Here is a 12100-nt window from a genome sequence, read left to right as displayed (position 1 = left end):
AGCAGGAGTTACTGAGGCACAGACGAAAAAGAATTAAAGTGGAGGTTTTCTGATTTTCAGTACAACTTACATGTTGCTATGTCTGTGGAACTAAAATATTATATCTCCTATAGAAATGTTATGTTTCTCTTAAACATGATCTATTAAAATAACTGGTCAATTTTTAATGACATTTATTTCAGGAATGCTTTTTTCCTGTATCATTTACTTAGCTTACATTCTGCAACTCTCTTAGCTTCAACGACTAAAACAAACTTACTAAGATCTTTTCTTTTCTGCTTCTCACAGTACTTTGATTAAAGCCACTGCAAAAGAAAATGAAATATAAAGTAAAACTTTTCTCCAGAAAAAAATATTTAAAGTAGTAGGTTTATTCATTTCACAAAATAATCAGCCAACAGATCAGATATTTATATTTAAAATCCAGGACCATTTTTTAAAAAGTCAAACCACAGTTTACTAATACTTCAATGTTTATGAAAAAAAAAAAATTATAACTATCTCAGTTTTTACGAGATTCATAAGGCAAAAATACCTGGGATGTAATTACTCTGTGGCTCAATTCCCGCTGGGAAATTAGTGTTTTCTGGAATGGAGTGGGTATAATCATCCAGAGGCGGTAGTTCTGTTAAGATCTCAGTGTGCCGTGGCACTAATACTGGAGGCAAAACTAAAAAAGTAAAAGAAATCCAAGTTAATGGCAAGGAGCAAGGCGTGGGGGCCAGGACCTGTATTAAACAACTTCACATACACACATACTAAAATGTAGCCTGGCTTAATTTTTTAAATGTAAGGCCTACCTATTCAGTTTTATCCAAGTTATCAAGAAACTGACAAATCTGATTTTGATTTTAACTTATTATGCAGTCCACAATCTAAACTGCCAAGTCCCAATTAATCTTGCACTCTTGGGCACAAGGTGATCCTGGTAATATTATATTACCATAAAAGTCCATATATCCCCATTGGAAAGGTCGCAGAAAGATCTGTAAAATTATATTTAGGGTATTTTCTAAAAATACAGCTGTAGTCTTAAAATGTTTCAAGTACATAGATAAGTAAACTAAAAGTCTTGCTATGAGTTTTACTAAACTGCTTAGATGGAAATGATGTCATGAAAGTACTTAAAAAAAACCATTCAGAGAGCAAAATGACTGAAAACAGTTAATGTAGCAGACAAAGAAGTATATCAGTTTTGTTCTAAGCAGACTGAATTTGTAGAATCAGAATTTCCTATATGTGTACTTTGATGTAAAATAGTACGCTATCTCAAGAAACTATCTTTCCATTTTTTCCATAAAATTTTTTTTAAAAAGTATTTTTAATTACTTTAAAAAGTAATAGACTGAATTTAAAGTAATTTATTAGAATTTTACATCAAAATTTCCCTAGGTAAATTAGGTATATGAGTATCTAACACACTTAAGTTCAAGCACTTAATTTAAATAAGGAAAAAAATCTAACTTTCCTACCTGGTGTCTCAACTCTCTGGTAGTGGTAAGGGTTTACACATACTTCATCCTTTTTAAGATTAAAAGCATATTCGCAGTTTTCAATTGCTTTGAGTTCGTGATGACTGTGAAGATCAGGCCAGCGCCATAATCGGCAATATATAACATGTGGCAGTCCTTTTCGATGAGATACCTGAAGTCGACCATCAAGAGACCTATTGGGAAGCAAGGGGAAAAGAAAGGTGGAAGCTTTAAAAAACAGGAATAGTCAATTGGACTAAATAAGTAAAACAAAAGCATAAAAGAAAGGAATGACAGACAGTTTTAGTGAGTACGAGGAAGAAAAATGTACTATTTAATGGATCTGATAGAAAAGTAAACAGTAGCTCTAGCAGATGTTTCTTAAAAACATGCTACATAAATGACTCATATGTCAGTGACTGGTTAACCATTTGTGAAAAAATTGATTTTTAAAGAGTATCATATAGTTATATTTGAAAAACTTGTCAACTTTTATCTTTAGTAAATCAAACTCTTATTTAAGGGTGCTTTTAAGGACATTAATTCTGTAGGTGACTGAATTATCAAAAAAAGGAACTAGTGTGAAGAATGGTAAATACTAACAATGATGTAAACGTAACTTACTCAAGCTAATGTAACTTATTACCCAGTTGTGACTGTGTTGAGTACTGAGGTATTATTTCTATAGCTCACACATAAATGCAGATGGTGATGAAAATGATGAGATGAAATGGACGAATACCAATATGTTCAAAGAGAATGAAGTGATTAAAAAAAGATAACGTAAAAAATGAGTTAGCCTAGCGTTGTGTTCAGTAATTAACTATGTATTTATTAGTATAAAGGAGATGAGGCTTAGATGATAGCAAGAAATTTAGCAAAAACTGGTTATGTATCTATTTAAAAATTAGGCCAACAACAGATTATAATCTAATCTCAAACTAAAATGTGAATATAGTTATCAAAGTTCCTATTCTTTAGGGGATGCAATTATTTAAAGAAAATTAGAATTTCATTGATCAAAACTTCAGCTGAAACATTTAATATACTTTTAATACTGGCAAGCAGGTATTTTAAATGCCATGCCTTATTTTACATTAAGGAAACATCCTAGGCAAAATTATACTAAGCAACCCACTACTGGTCTTCCAAAACACCCCCCTCCCACAAGATCTCTAAGATTCGACAGAGGGCAGAATATTCACCTGGTTTGTTCAGAGAAGCTGTAAAGGCCTGTTGTATCCCACTGATCTATCGTATTTGGTGTACTCAGTCCCCAAATTTCAGAGCAAGTGCTGTGCATAAATTGAAAAACAAAAAATTGATGTGAACATGGAAGCGTGGTTATTCAAAATACCATGATGTAAAACATGGAAAATGTACAGAATACTTCCTTCACCCAGAAAATATACATTGCTTCGCTTTTTCACAGGCATTTAGTGCTGGTTTCTATATTTTCTATATGAAGGAAGCCAATAAAATGGAACATGTGACTCCAGATAAGTTATGATTATGTTTTTAAAATGTGAACACCAATGCTAGCTTAATGAAATCATACCTATAATGCCCCTTCCAGTTTCCTCTACTCACAACAAAAGATCTAATACCTATGCCATTAGCCTTACTAACAGTGCTTCATTTTACAATCCTGTTTTAAAAAAACTTACTATACACAAATGTCAACTGGTATTTTTAATATAGGAAAAGTTCCAATTAAAATAGATATATATCCACAGTTAAGATTTTTCGAGTTATTTGTGTGAGATACTTACATATTCGGTTTTATAGAAAATTATTATTGTTCTCTTACTACTAGGACAAGGAAGTAGGTTTTGAAGTCACCCTAAAGTATCACACCACCTTAAAAGTCTTAAGAAATTTCTGAGGACTAAAAATATGTGAAAACACCAAATTCTTAAAAGATAGTAAGAATATGAAAAATTCATATGGTGAATTTTGTGGTAATAATTCTCCCTGTTTCCCTTGCCACTACTTTATTTCACAGTCACTTCTCATCTATGGGAGAAGGGAAGGAAGGACGTTTAACACTTAAAAGGCAGTCTGGAATGAAACTTTGACTGCTAAGGTGTCTCAGGTCATAAGTTGTATTTTTAAAATGAGAGTTCAGAAGGTAATCACTGAAACTCAATTCCGTTTCTTACATATCACAAAATCATCAAAATTTCAATAAGGAAGAAACATTTTGAAACAACCTCTGAAAATAAAATCGAACAACTGATTAAATTGCAGATGTACATAGTGCTAACAAATGAGGTAACTCCACATTTCAAACAGCAATGGTGAAAAGTGCCATCTTCCTTTGGCTGGGTAGGTAGTACACACTCATCACATGGGGTGCTGGGTTTCGGTGCTACTGGGACTCTTGCACAGCCACTGGGCAGCAGAAACACCTCATGACAAGCTTTGGGGTCTACAGTAACTGCAATCCTGGACAGTTAAAAAAAATCAATTTTCAGATATTTTCCAGCACCTTGAGATATATTACAAAATGTCTTGCTTTTTAGGCTGCAGATGTCTCTTTCATTTCCCAAACTATAAAAGAAAGAAAAAGCCAAGACACTGGAAGATATAACTCAGGCCTTTTCTCACCGCCCCCCCCCCCAAGGGTGAACTAAAAAACCACGACATAAATGGTTCTTTTATTTAAGATATTTATCAAATAGCTACTGGAAACATATAGCACCATACAGTTTAAATCATGATTAAAAACAACTAAATTTTAGGGTCTTATGAATTTGAATTTAAACTTCAGAAGAAATACTATACAGCTAATTCTTCTTTCTTTGAAAATAATTCAAGGAAAATGATTAACAAAAGAGTGAATCAAGAGGCAATTCAGCTCTTATGAGACTAGAATGAACAGTAACTCTGGGACTGATACAAGAACCAGAATCTTAAAAAGCACAAGAGTTTAAGTTGTGCTTTATTCAAGCCTTGAAATAAATCAGAGAATAATAAACAGGAGTTGTTAAAAACATACAATCAATCTAGAGGAAGAAAGACCTAGGTCCCAAATCTAACTAGCCACTTTCCAATTGCCATCCATCATAGGGTATAGGTAAGCCTCAGTTCTATCAGTTATTGTATCTCTCTCACAAATTAGAAGGTTTATTTAAAAGTAATAATTTGCTTATAGCTAGTAAAATTTTTGCTTGGTTACATAAGAAAAAATATTTTTAAAAAGAATCAATTTATAATAAAATAAACAAAACACCAAAATAAATGTAATAATAAATATGTCAAAACTACACGAAGAAACATTTGAATTATTACTAAAGAACACAAAAGTAAACCGAGCAAAAGAGAAATACATCTTCCTAGAAAAACACCATACTGATATTAATTCTCCCAAATTTTATATATCTGCAACCTTGATAACGATTTTTTAAAAATGTTAAGATCCAGATAACAGTATTCTAAATATAGCATATCAAAATAAACAAGAATAACTAGGAAAACTCTGACAAAGAGTAGGGACTGGCCTTAGCCAAATTCTGAAACAAGTTATAAATCCTCCAAAATGGAAACATGCAATTAGCAAAAGAATACAGAAACATAACAATATTTGAAAATACAATAAAATCAACTACTTAACAGTGGAGAGAGACCAAAAACAGATAAAAATGGGAGTTAATCTTTGTAAGAGAACAACTGCATTGGAGGAGAGCGTTTCTGTGGCTTTGTACCCAGGCGCACACCACAGTCTAAGAAAGGCAGAATAACTAGACTATAAGCAGAAAACTGCAGTTTCACTGACCTGCAGAATCAAAGCCTGGATTTGGGGCTGCCCAAGAGACTGGAAAAAGAAGGGGGAAATTCTGTAAAGAAGGAAGCAACACAGGGGGAAAACATCAAAATATGAGTGTGAACTCTGCCCAAATCCTTGACTAACCCCTAAACTACCCAGGTGGGAGAAATTGGGGACCTGCTGAAAACCAGCTCCTGGTGGTCCAAAGGAACTGAGCTGAGATTTCAGTTGTTGCTGACACAGATGCAAACAGTTTGGACTTTGAGGCCACCCAGAACTATCTGCTTGTACAAAAATCAATATCCTTCAGAGGAAGGTAACAGAATTTAGAGTCTTTATAATGTTTTGCCTCAAATACCCAGTATAAAACTACAAATTACTAAACATGTGAATAGGAATATGCGAGCCCTTAGTTCAAAAGAGAAAACAGCCAGTAGAAACAGACCACTAAGATGAACTAACAGACAAGGTTTTTAAAGTAAATATTATGAGTATGTTCATGGACTTAATGAACAGATGGAAGTCTCAGCTGAGTAACAGAAACTATAAAAATGAATCAAAGGAAATTCCAGAACTGAAAATTACAAAATTAGAAATAAAGAATTAACTTGATGGTTGAAGAAGACAGAAGAGTCAGTGAATTTAAAGATGGGTCAATAGAAATCATTTTAATCAGAAGAACCGAAATAAAAAAGACTGTCTAACTGAATGAAGTCTCAGGAACACGTACAGTCTCAGAAAGAGGTGAAGCAAGAACAGACCAGAAAAAAATATTTGAAATAATGGCTGAAATACTTTTAACTTTATGAAAAACTAAACTCATACTTCCATGAAACCCAATATCAAGCAGATGAAATACAAAGAGAATCAGGCTTGGGCATGTCGTTATCAAAATGCTAAAAACAAAAGATAAAAAGAAAATCTTTAAAGTAGTGAGCACTACAAAAATTCTTGGCACAAAGAACTCCATCCAAACCCCTGCACTAAGAGACTCCACCAAACTCTAGCAGGGCTTCCAGGAGCCTAAGGGAGTCCCTGGTATGACCCAGATACTTCTGAGTTCCTGTCTAGAAAAGCTCAAGGCTGCCAAAAGAATTTATCATTTGTCCAAGCTAACACCTATCCATAGGCCCCTGACTTCCTTTTCCAGAGCATTTATTTAGAAAACTTAAAATTGTAAATCCTTCCTCTCTCTGAGATGTATATGTGTCTCCTACAACTCAGGAGTGTCTTTTTCAAGGACCAAAAACCAATCCTTTGAAATGTAATCAGGAAGGATAGGGCTTCCTTCTCCCAGCATAACTTCAATAAATGGCATTTAGCAGACACAGATGGCCTAATCACACTGATACCAACATACTTGATCATCCCCTTCTTGGGTAGTTTTTCACTTCCTTGACTCTGTTCAAGCATCCATTCATCCTCCCTTACCTACGCCCACCTCGTCCTCCTAGTCACCTCAATGCCAATTGGAACAGAGCTCAGTTCTTTCCCCTACTGCAATGGTTACTGAATAAAATCTGTTTTTAACACCTTTAACCAATGTCCAGCTGTGTTTAACTTTGATACCAGCTAGAGCATAACCATCCATATATGTAGAGGCATAAACACATGAATAACAATTTCTCATCAGAAACAGTGGAAGCCAGAAAACAACAGAACATATTTAAAGAGCTGAGAGAAAAAAAAAACCCACCTCAATCTAAAATCTGTAACTAACAAAAATGCCCTTCACAAAAGAAGTCAAAACAAAAACACATGTTCAGATAAAAACTGAGATTTCATTTCCAGCAGATTTTGCACAAAGACATGCTAAAGGAAATTTCTTCATGATAAAGAGAAATGACAACAGATGGGAACTAAATCAGAGAGAAAAAAATAAGAAAACTAGAAAGTAGAAGCGTGTAGGTAAATGTAAAAGATATTCTTTCTGCTCTTAATTTCTACAAAAGGGGGATGACCAATTATGGTAAAAATTATAAGTCTAAAAGTACGTAGATGTAATTTATATGTCAGCAGCAGCAGAAGCAGCTGAGTGTATTAAAAACAACTATACTGTTGCAAAGCTAAGGATGCATAGTCATTAGGAAAGCCACCCCCCAACTTCCAAAAGGCAAAGGATACAGCTAAAATGCATTTGTAAAATTAAAATGACCTACTAAAAAAATATTAATCCCAAGGAAGAAAAAAAACAAAACAAAAAAACAGATGACAATAAAAAATAGAGTAAAAGTGTAAAGAGTAAAATCCAACCATATCAAGAATAATGTTATACATAAATACACTACATATTCCAATAAGAGGCAGAGACTTGTCAGAATGAATACAAGACACAAAATATCTACAAAAAAAGATGTACTTTAAATAAACTGACATATCAAAGGAAGAAATGAACAAATCAGCAATCTCAGTTAACTCCTTGGATATACTACAAAAAAAAAAATAATAATTTCTACGTCATAGAAGAGCTGCACAATACTATCAAACACCTCAATATATCTGACATTTATAGAATCCTCTTCAATCGTACATGGAAACAGTAAAAGAGAGAAACAGAGAGAGAGAGAGAGACAGACAGACAGACAGACAGCCACACACACACACACACACACACACACACACACACACACAGGAAGAAAGAGAGAGAGAAAGATACTACATTCTGGAGCCATAAAAAAATCAATTAATTTTAAAACTCTGAAATCTTATAGATTATGTTCTTTGGCCATAAGAGAATTAAATTAGAAACCAATGACTAAAAGATACTTAGAAAAGTTCTAAATATTTGGATGTAAAGCGCCTCTCTGGCAAAGTAGTGCTAAAAGGGAAATTTATTGCTTACACGTTTGTTAGAACACAGACATATTTTAAAATTAATGATTCAATTTTAATTACAATGATATAATTATAATTACCACTGTACTAGAGGTCTTGATGCAATATGGCAAGAAAAAGTAAAGACAAAAATATTAGAAAAGGAAGAAATAAAACTGCTTTTTTAAGCCAAACTCAAAGAAATAGAGTAAAATGGTAGTTGCCAGGGGCTGGGTTGTGGGGGAAATAAGGATATGTTGGTCAAAGGATATAAACTCCCTGTATAAGATGATTAAGTTCTGAGGATTAATGTACAGCATGGTGACTATAACAATACGGTATTATATATATGAAAGCTGTTAAGACAGTAGATCTTAAAAGTTATCAACACACACACAAAAGTAATTATGTAAGGAGATGGAGGTGTTACCTTTATAGTGGTAATTATTTTGCAATGTATATGTGTATCGAATCATGTTGTAGACCTTCAACTTACATATATTATATGTCAATCTCAATAAAGCCGGAACAAAAAGTCCACTTTTTTTTGGATGATGACATAATTGCTTACATAGAAAACCTCTGAAGCAACTTCCGGAATAGTGAATTTAGCACTGTTGTAGGATATAAGGGCAACTTATAAAAATTTATATTTCTATTATAATAGCAGTAAACAATTTGAAAATTAAAAATTTAAATTCCATTTACAAGTGTCAAAAAACAAAATACTTTGATTAAAGGTTTATTGCAAGATGTATAAGACCTGTACACTAAAAACTAAAAACCTTGCTGAAAGATATTAAATAAACCTAAGTAGATAAAGAAATACACTATTATATAGTAGCTGAAGGAAACTGGACTTTGGGTGGTAATCACACAATATAATATATAGATGTCAAACTATAATGTAACTTAATTTAAAAAAATCCACTATATTCAAAGATTAAATTACTCAATATTATATCTATTTTCCCCAATTCCCTAATAAAATTTGGTCTATTTTTTTCAAATCCATTGCAATCATGATTTCAGCAAGATATTTTTTTTAGCAACTGACAAGTTTATCTAAAATGTAAACAAAAATGCAAAGATCTTGAATAGCAAAAATGATCTTGAAAAGAATTACTAATACACATGACATGAATGAATCTGAGAAATATTTAGTTGGCTGAGAGAAGCTGACCATACTGAATGATTCCATTCACATAAAGTTCTAGAAGAGGCAAAAAAAACTGAAAATGAAAAAACTCAAACAGTGGCTGCCTCTGGAGGAACCACTGCGAAAGAGTATAAAAGAACTATCTGGGTACTTGAAATGTTCTGTATTTTGATACAGTGTATATGCATTTGTTAAATCTAATCCTACTGAGCACATACATGATTTGTCTATTTCACCATCTGAAAATTTTACAAAATTAATAAATACATAAATAAAACAAGAAAAACACAAAAGAACTCAGACAATGAAATAAAAATCAGAATCGGGAAGTAGCAACAAAAAAATATTCATATGGTAATTTAGTATACGATAGAGCTCCCTATAAACTGATATGGAAAGACTTCTAAAATATATTAAGTGAAAAAAGCAATTATAGTATGTTACTCTGTGTAAAAAACAGACAAATAAAACTATAAGTACTTGTATATGCATGCAGGAAAAGACACAGACACACACACATAGACACCATGCACAGTAGTTACCTGAGGTAGGGAGAGTGAAAGGACTTATCAGTGTTTGTCCTGTTTGTATGTATGCATGCATGCACGTGCATACAAAAATATATAGATATAACAGATTTTTAAACCATATGAATGTTTGCCTTTTATCAAAACTAAATGAAACAAACAAACAAAAAAACATCGCCACAGAATTAAATGCAAGTCTGGTCAACTGCTTCTAATCTTAGAGAACTAAGCATAAGTATAAATTGTGATTTCCTATGCTTCATCATTTCAGTTCACTTTGGGCATTACTATAGGAAACAATAAAACGCCAGCCTAAACCTTGTTCATAATCTGCTGGCGCAATATCCTCTCTACCTAACAGGGGCCTTTGGTACCCATTTTTTTCCACATGCGTTTATTTCAAAAGCCCCTTCCCAGGCACCTTTGGACTTAATTACTAATTCTTTAGGTAGGCTCAGAAAACCAGGTCAATTTTTAAGGCCTAGTAGTCTTAGGGATTTAAATCAGGCAGTTTTAATCACTTTCTCCCTCCTTCCTTAAAAATTGATTCTAACTACATTTCATTTCTCCTCTAAGACTTTGAACTCCTAAAGGAAGGTCTTTGTATACCTACCACCTAGCAAACAAGGTTATCTGATGACTAAATTAGTATTTTTATAGCATAAAAACTGGATAACAATGTTGCTAGTCACACTAAATCATATTTTAAATAACAGTGGGGAAAAATGACACTCTCAGGTTTTCAGTCTGTTAATAAGAAGTGGCAAATTATAATTGCAAGTATGCACAATTCCAAGAAAATATTAAAAGAAATGAATGCAGGAAAAATGTTAGAGAATTAGCACTGATTATAACAACTGATTGAAAGACTGACTTAGCATGTAAATAACATCACACCAAAAAGGTCAATTGATATGGGGCTGTGTTATACATGTTTCATAGTAGTTTTAGAGAAAAAAAGTAGGAGAATCTAACAACATAAGACACAGACTTCAAAAGAACTTCAGTCATGGGTAGCGTTCAGCACCACAATCACAACAGAAACAGAAAATCAGTATTAACACTAACAGCATCATTCATTAAACTGACGTTATAATCTCCTTGGTTATGGAGTTCAATATAAATTAGTCTTCTGATAAGTGTAAGTTTACACTAAATTATGTTTCTACACATTTAAACAGTATAAAGAGAAGTCCACAAGAAAGTCTACATTACTCAAATCTGAAAAGCATGAACCTGCACAACAATCTATTTGTAAGTAAGAAAAGGATAGGTCTGAAAATAAACTAATAAAAATACTTGCTAGGTATAATCTATCATATAGTCTCCCCAAAAAGCATCATCATCATCATCATCATTATTATTATTAAACTATTGCCAACACATTAGTTCAACATTTCTTAAATTTATTTGACCATCTGATTTCAGGACATTCTAAAAATTTCCATGCACTGAAAAATGCCATGCTAATTGGTTAAAAAAAAAATTGGTCTCAGATAAATTCTGCCTGATCAAAATTTGATATTGTTCACTAATGGAATTAACACAGATTACAAATATATGTTGAAATATGTTGAAATATGTTGAAATAATAGACCATAAACCGTCTACAATGCTGTTCCTGCATCAATACAGACAAATGAGTAAGCATGTCCATGTTAGAATCTCATGCAAAGTTCTGCAGTTCTTTGTATAGAACATAAATTCTTAAAGGCAGATTATTCCTATCAACTCTGTAACCTTCTTGCTTACGTAGAATTAAAAAAACTGGGGAAGAGAGGTTGGAACAGGTATTAAGATCATCAGGACACTAAAGTGCCAAAAACATTTGTACAGCACACAGTGTATTAGTTCATCATTGGACTAACCAGATGACTTGGTAGTAAACTTTGGTAGAAATCCTTATAGAATTTCCCTAGTATCACTTTTACAGTAAGCATCAGTAAAATTAACACATTCAAGCTTTTCTGCATCTAAGAATAAACCGACCTTTAAAAACTGAAGGTAAAATTTAAGGACTAGTATACAATTTATCAATTACATACATGCACAGGTATTTTATACACACATCTACATTAATATTTTGTATCCTGGGTTCAAACAGACATTATGTTTGTTAATATACTTTTTGAATTAAGGACATGTATATTTATTCATATACTTATTATCGGGAAATAAAAGAGAAGCAATGATAACTAAGTTCAAGAAAATAACACTGACTTTGAGGACCCACAGCACAGAATCATACAAACCATTAAATGAGTTTCACAGTTCCTGCCATATTTGCATGCTTTACGGCAGCAAACCATGAAAGGTAATAAACCTACACTTTACCAATTTATTATTTTTCATGACCTTC

General features: G+C 32.8%; 1 protein-coding gene across 1 annotated transcript in view; it reads right to left on the bottom strand.

Moving 5' to 3' along the window:
- SMAD2 (SMAD family member 2) overlaps nucleotides 1-12100 on the bottom strand; it is a 69062-nt gene that overhangs the window by 16236 nt on the left and 40726 nt on the right. The window contains exons 3-5 of the mRNA XM_006919921.3: nucleotides 2678-2767; nucleotides 1473-1666; nucleotides 536-670 (exon numbers count right to left, since the gene is read on the bottom strand). Coding sequence (XP_006919983.1) covers nucleotides 536-670; nucleotides 1473-1666; nucleotides 2678-2767 — 419 coding nt within the window. The remainder of the gene's footprint in view (nucleotides 1-535; nucleotides 671-1472; nucleotides 1667-2677; nucleotides 2768-12100) is intronic.

This window comes from Pteropus alecto, unplaced genomic scaffold (genome assembly GCF_000325575.1).
Source record: "Pteropus alecto unplaced genomic scaffold, ASM32557v1 scaffold146, whole genome shotgun sequence".
Lineage (NCBI taxonomy): Eukaryota > Metazoa > Chordata > Mammalia > Chiroptera > Pteropodidae > Pteropus > Pteropus alecto.
The sequence above is the reverse complement of the archived record's forward strand: the minus strand, read 5'-3'. Positions and strand labels throughout refer to the sequence as shown.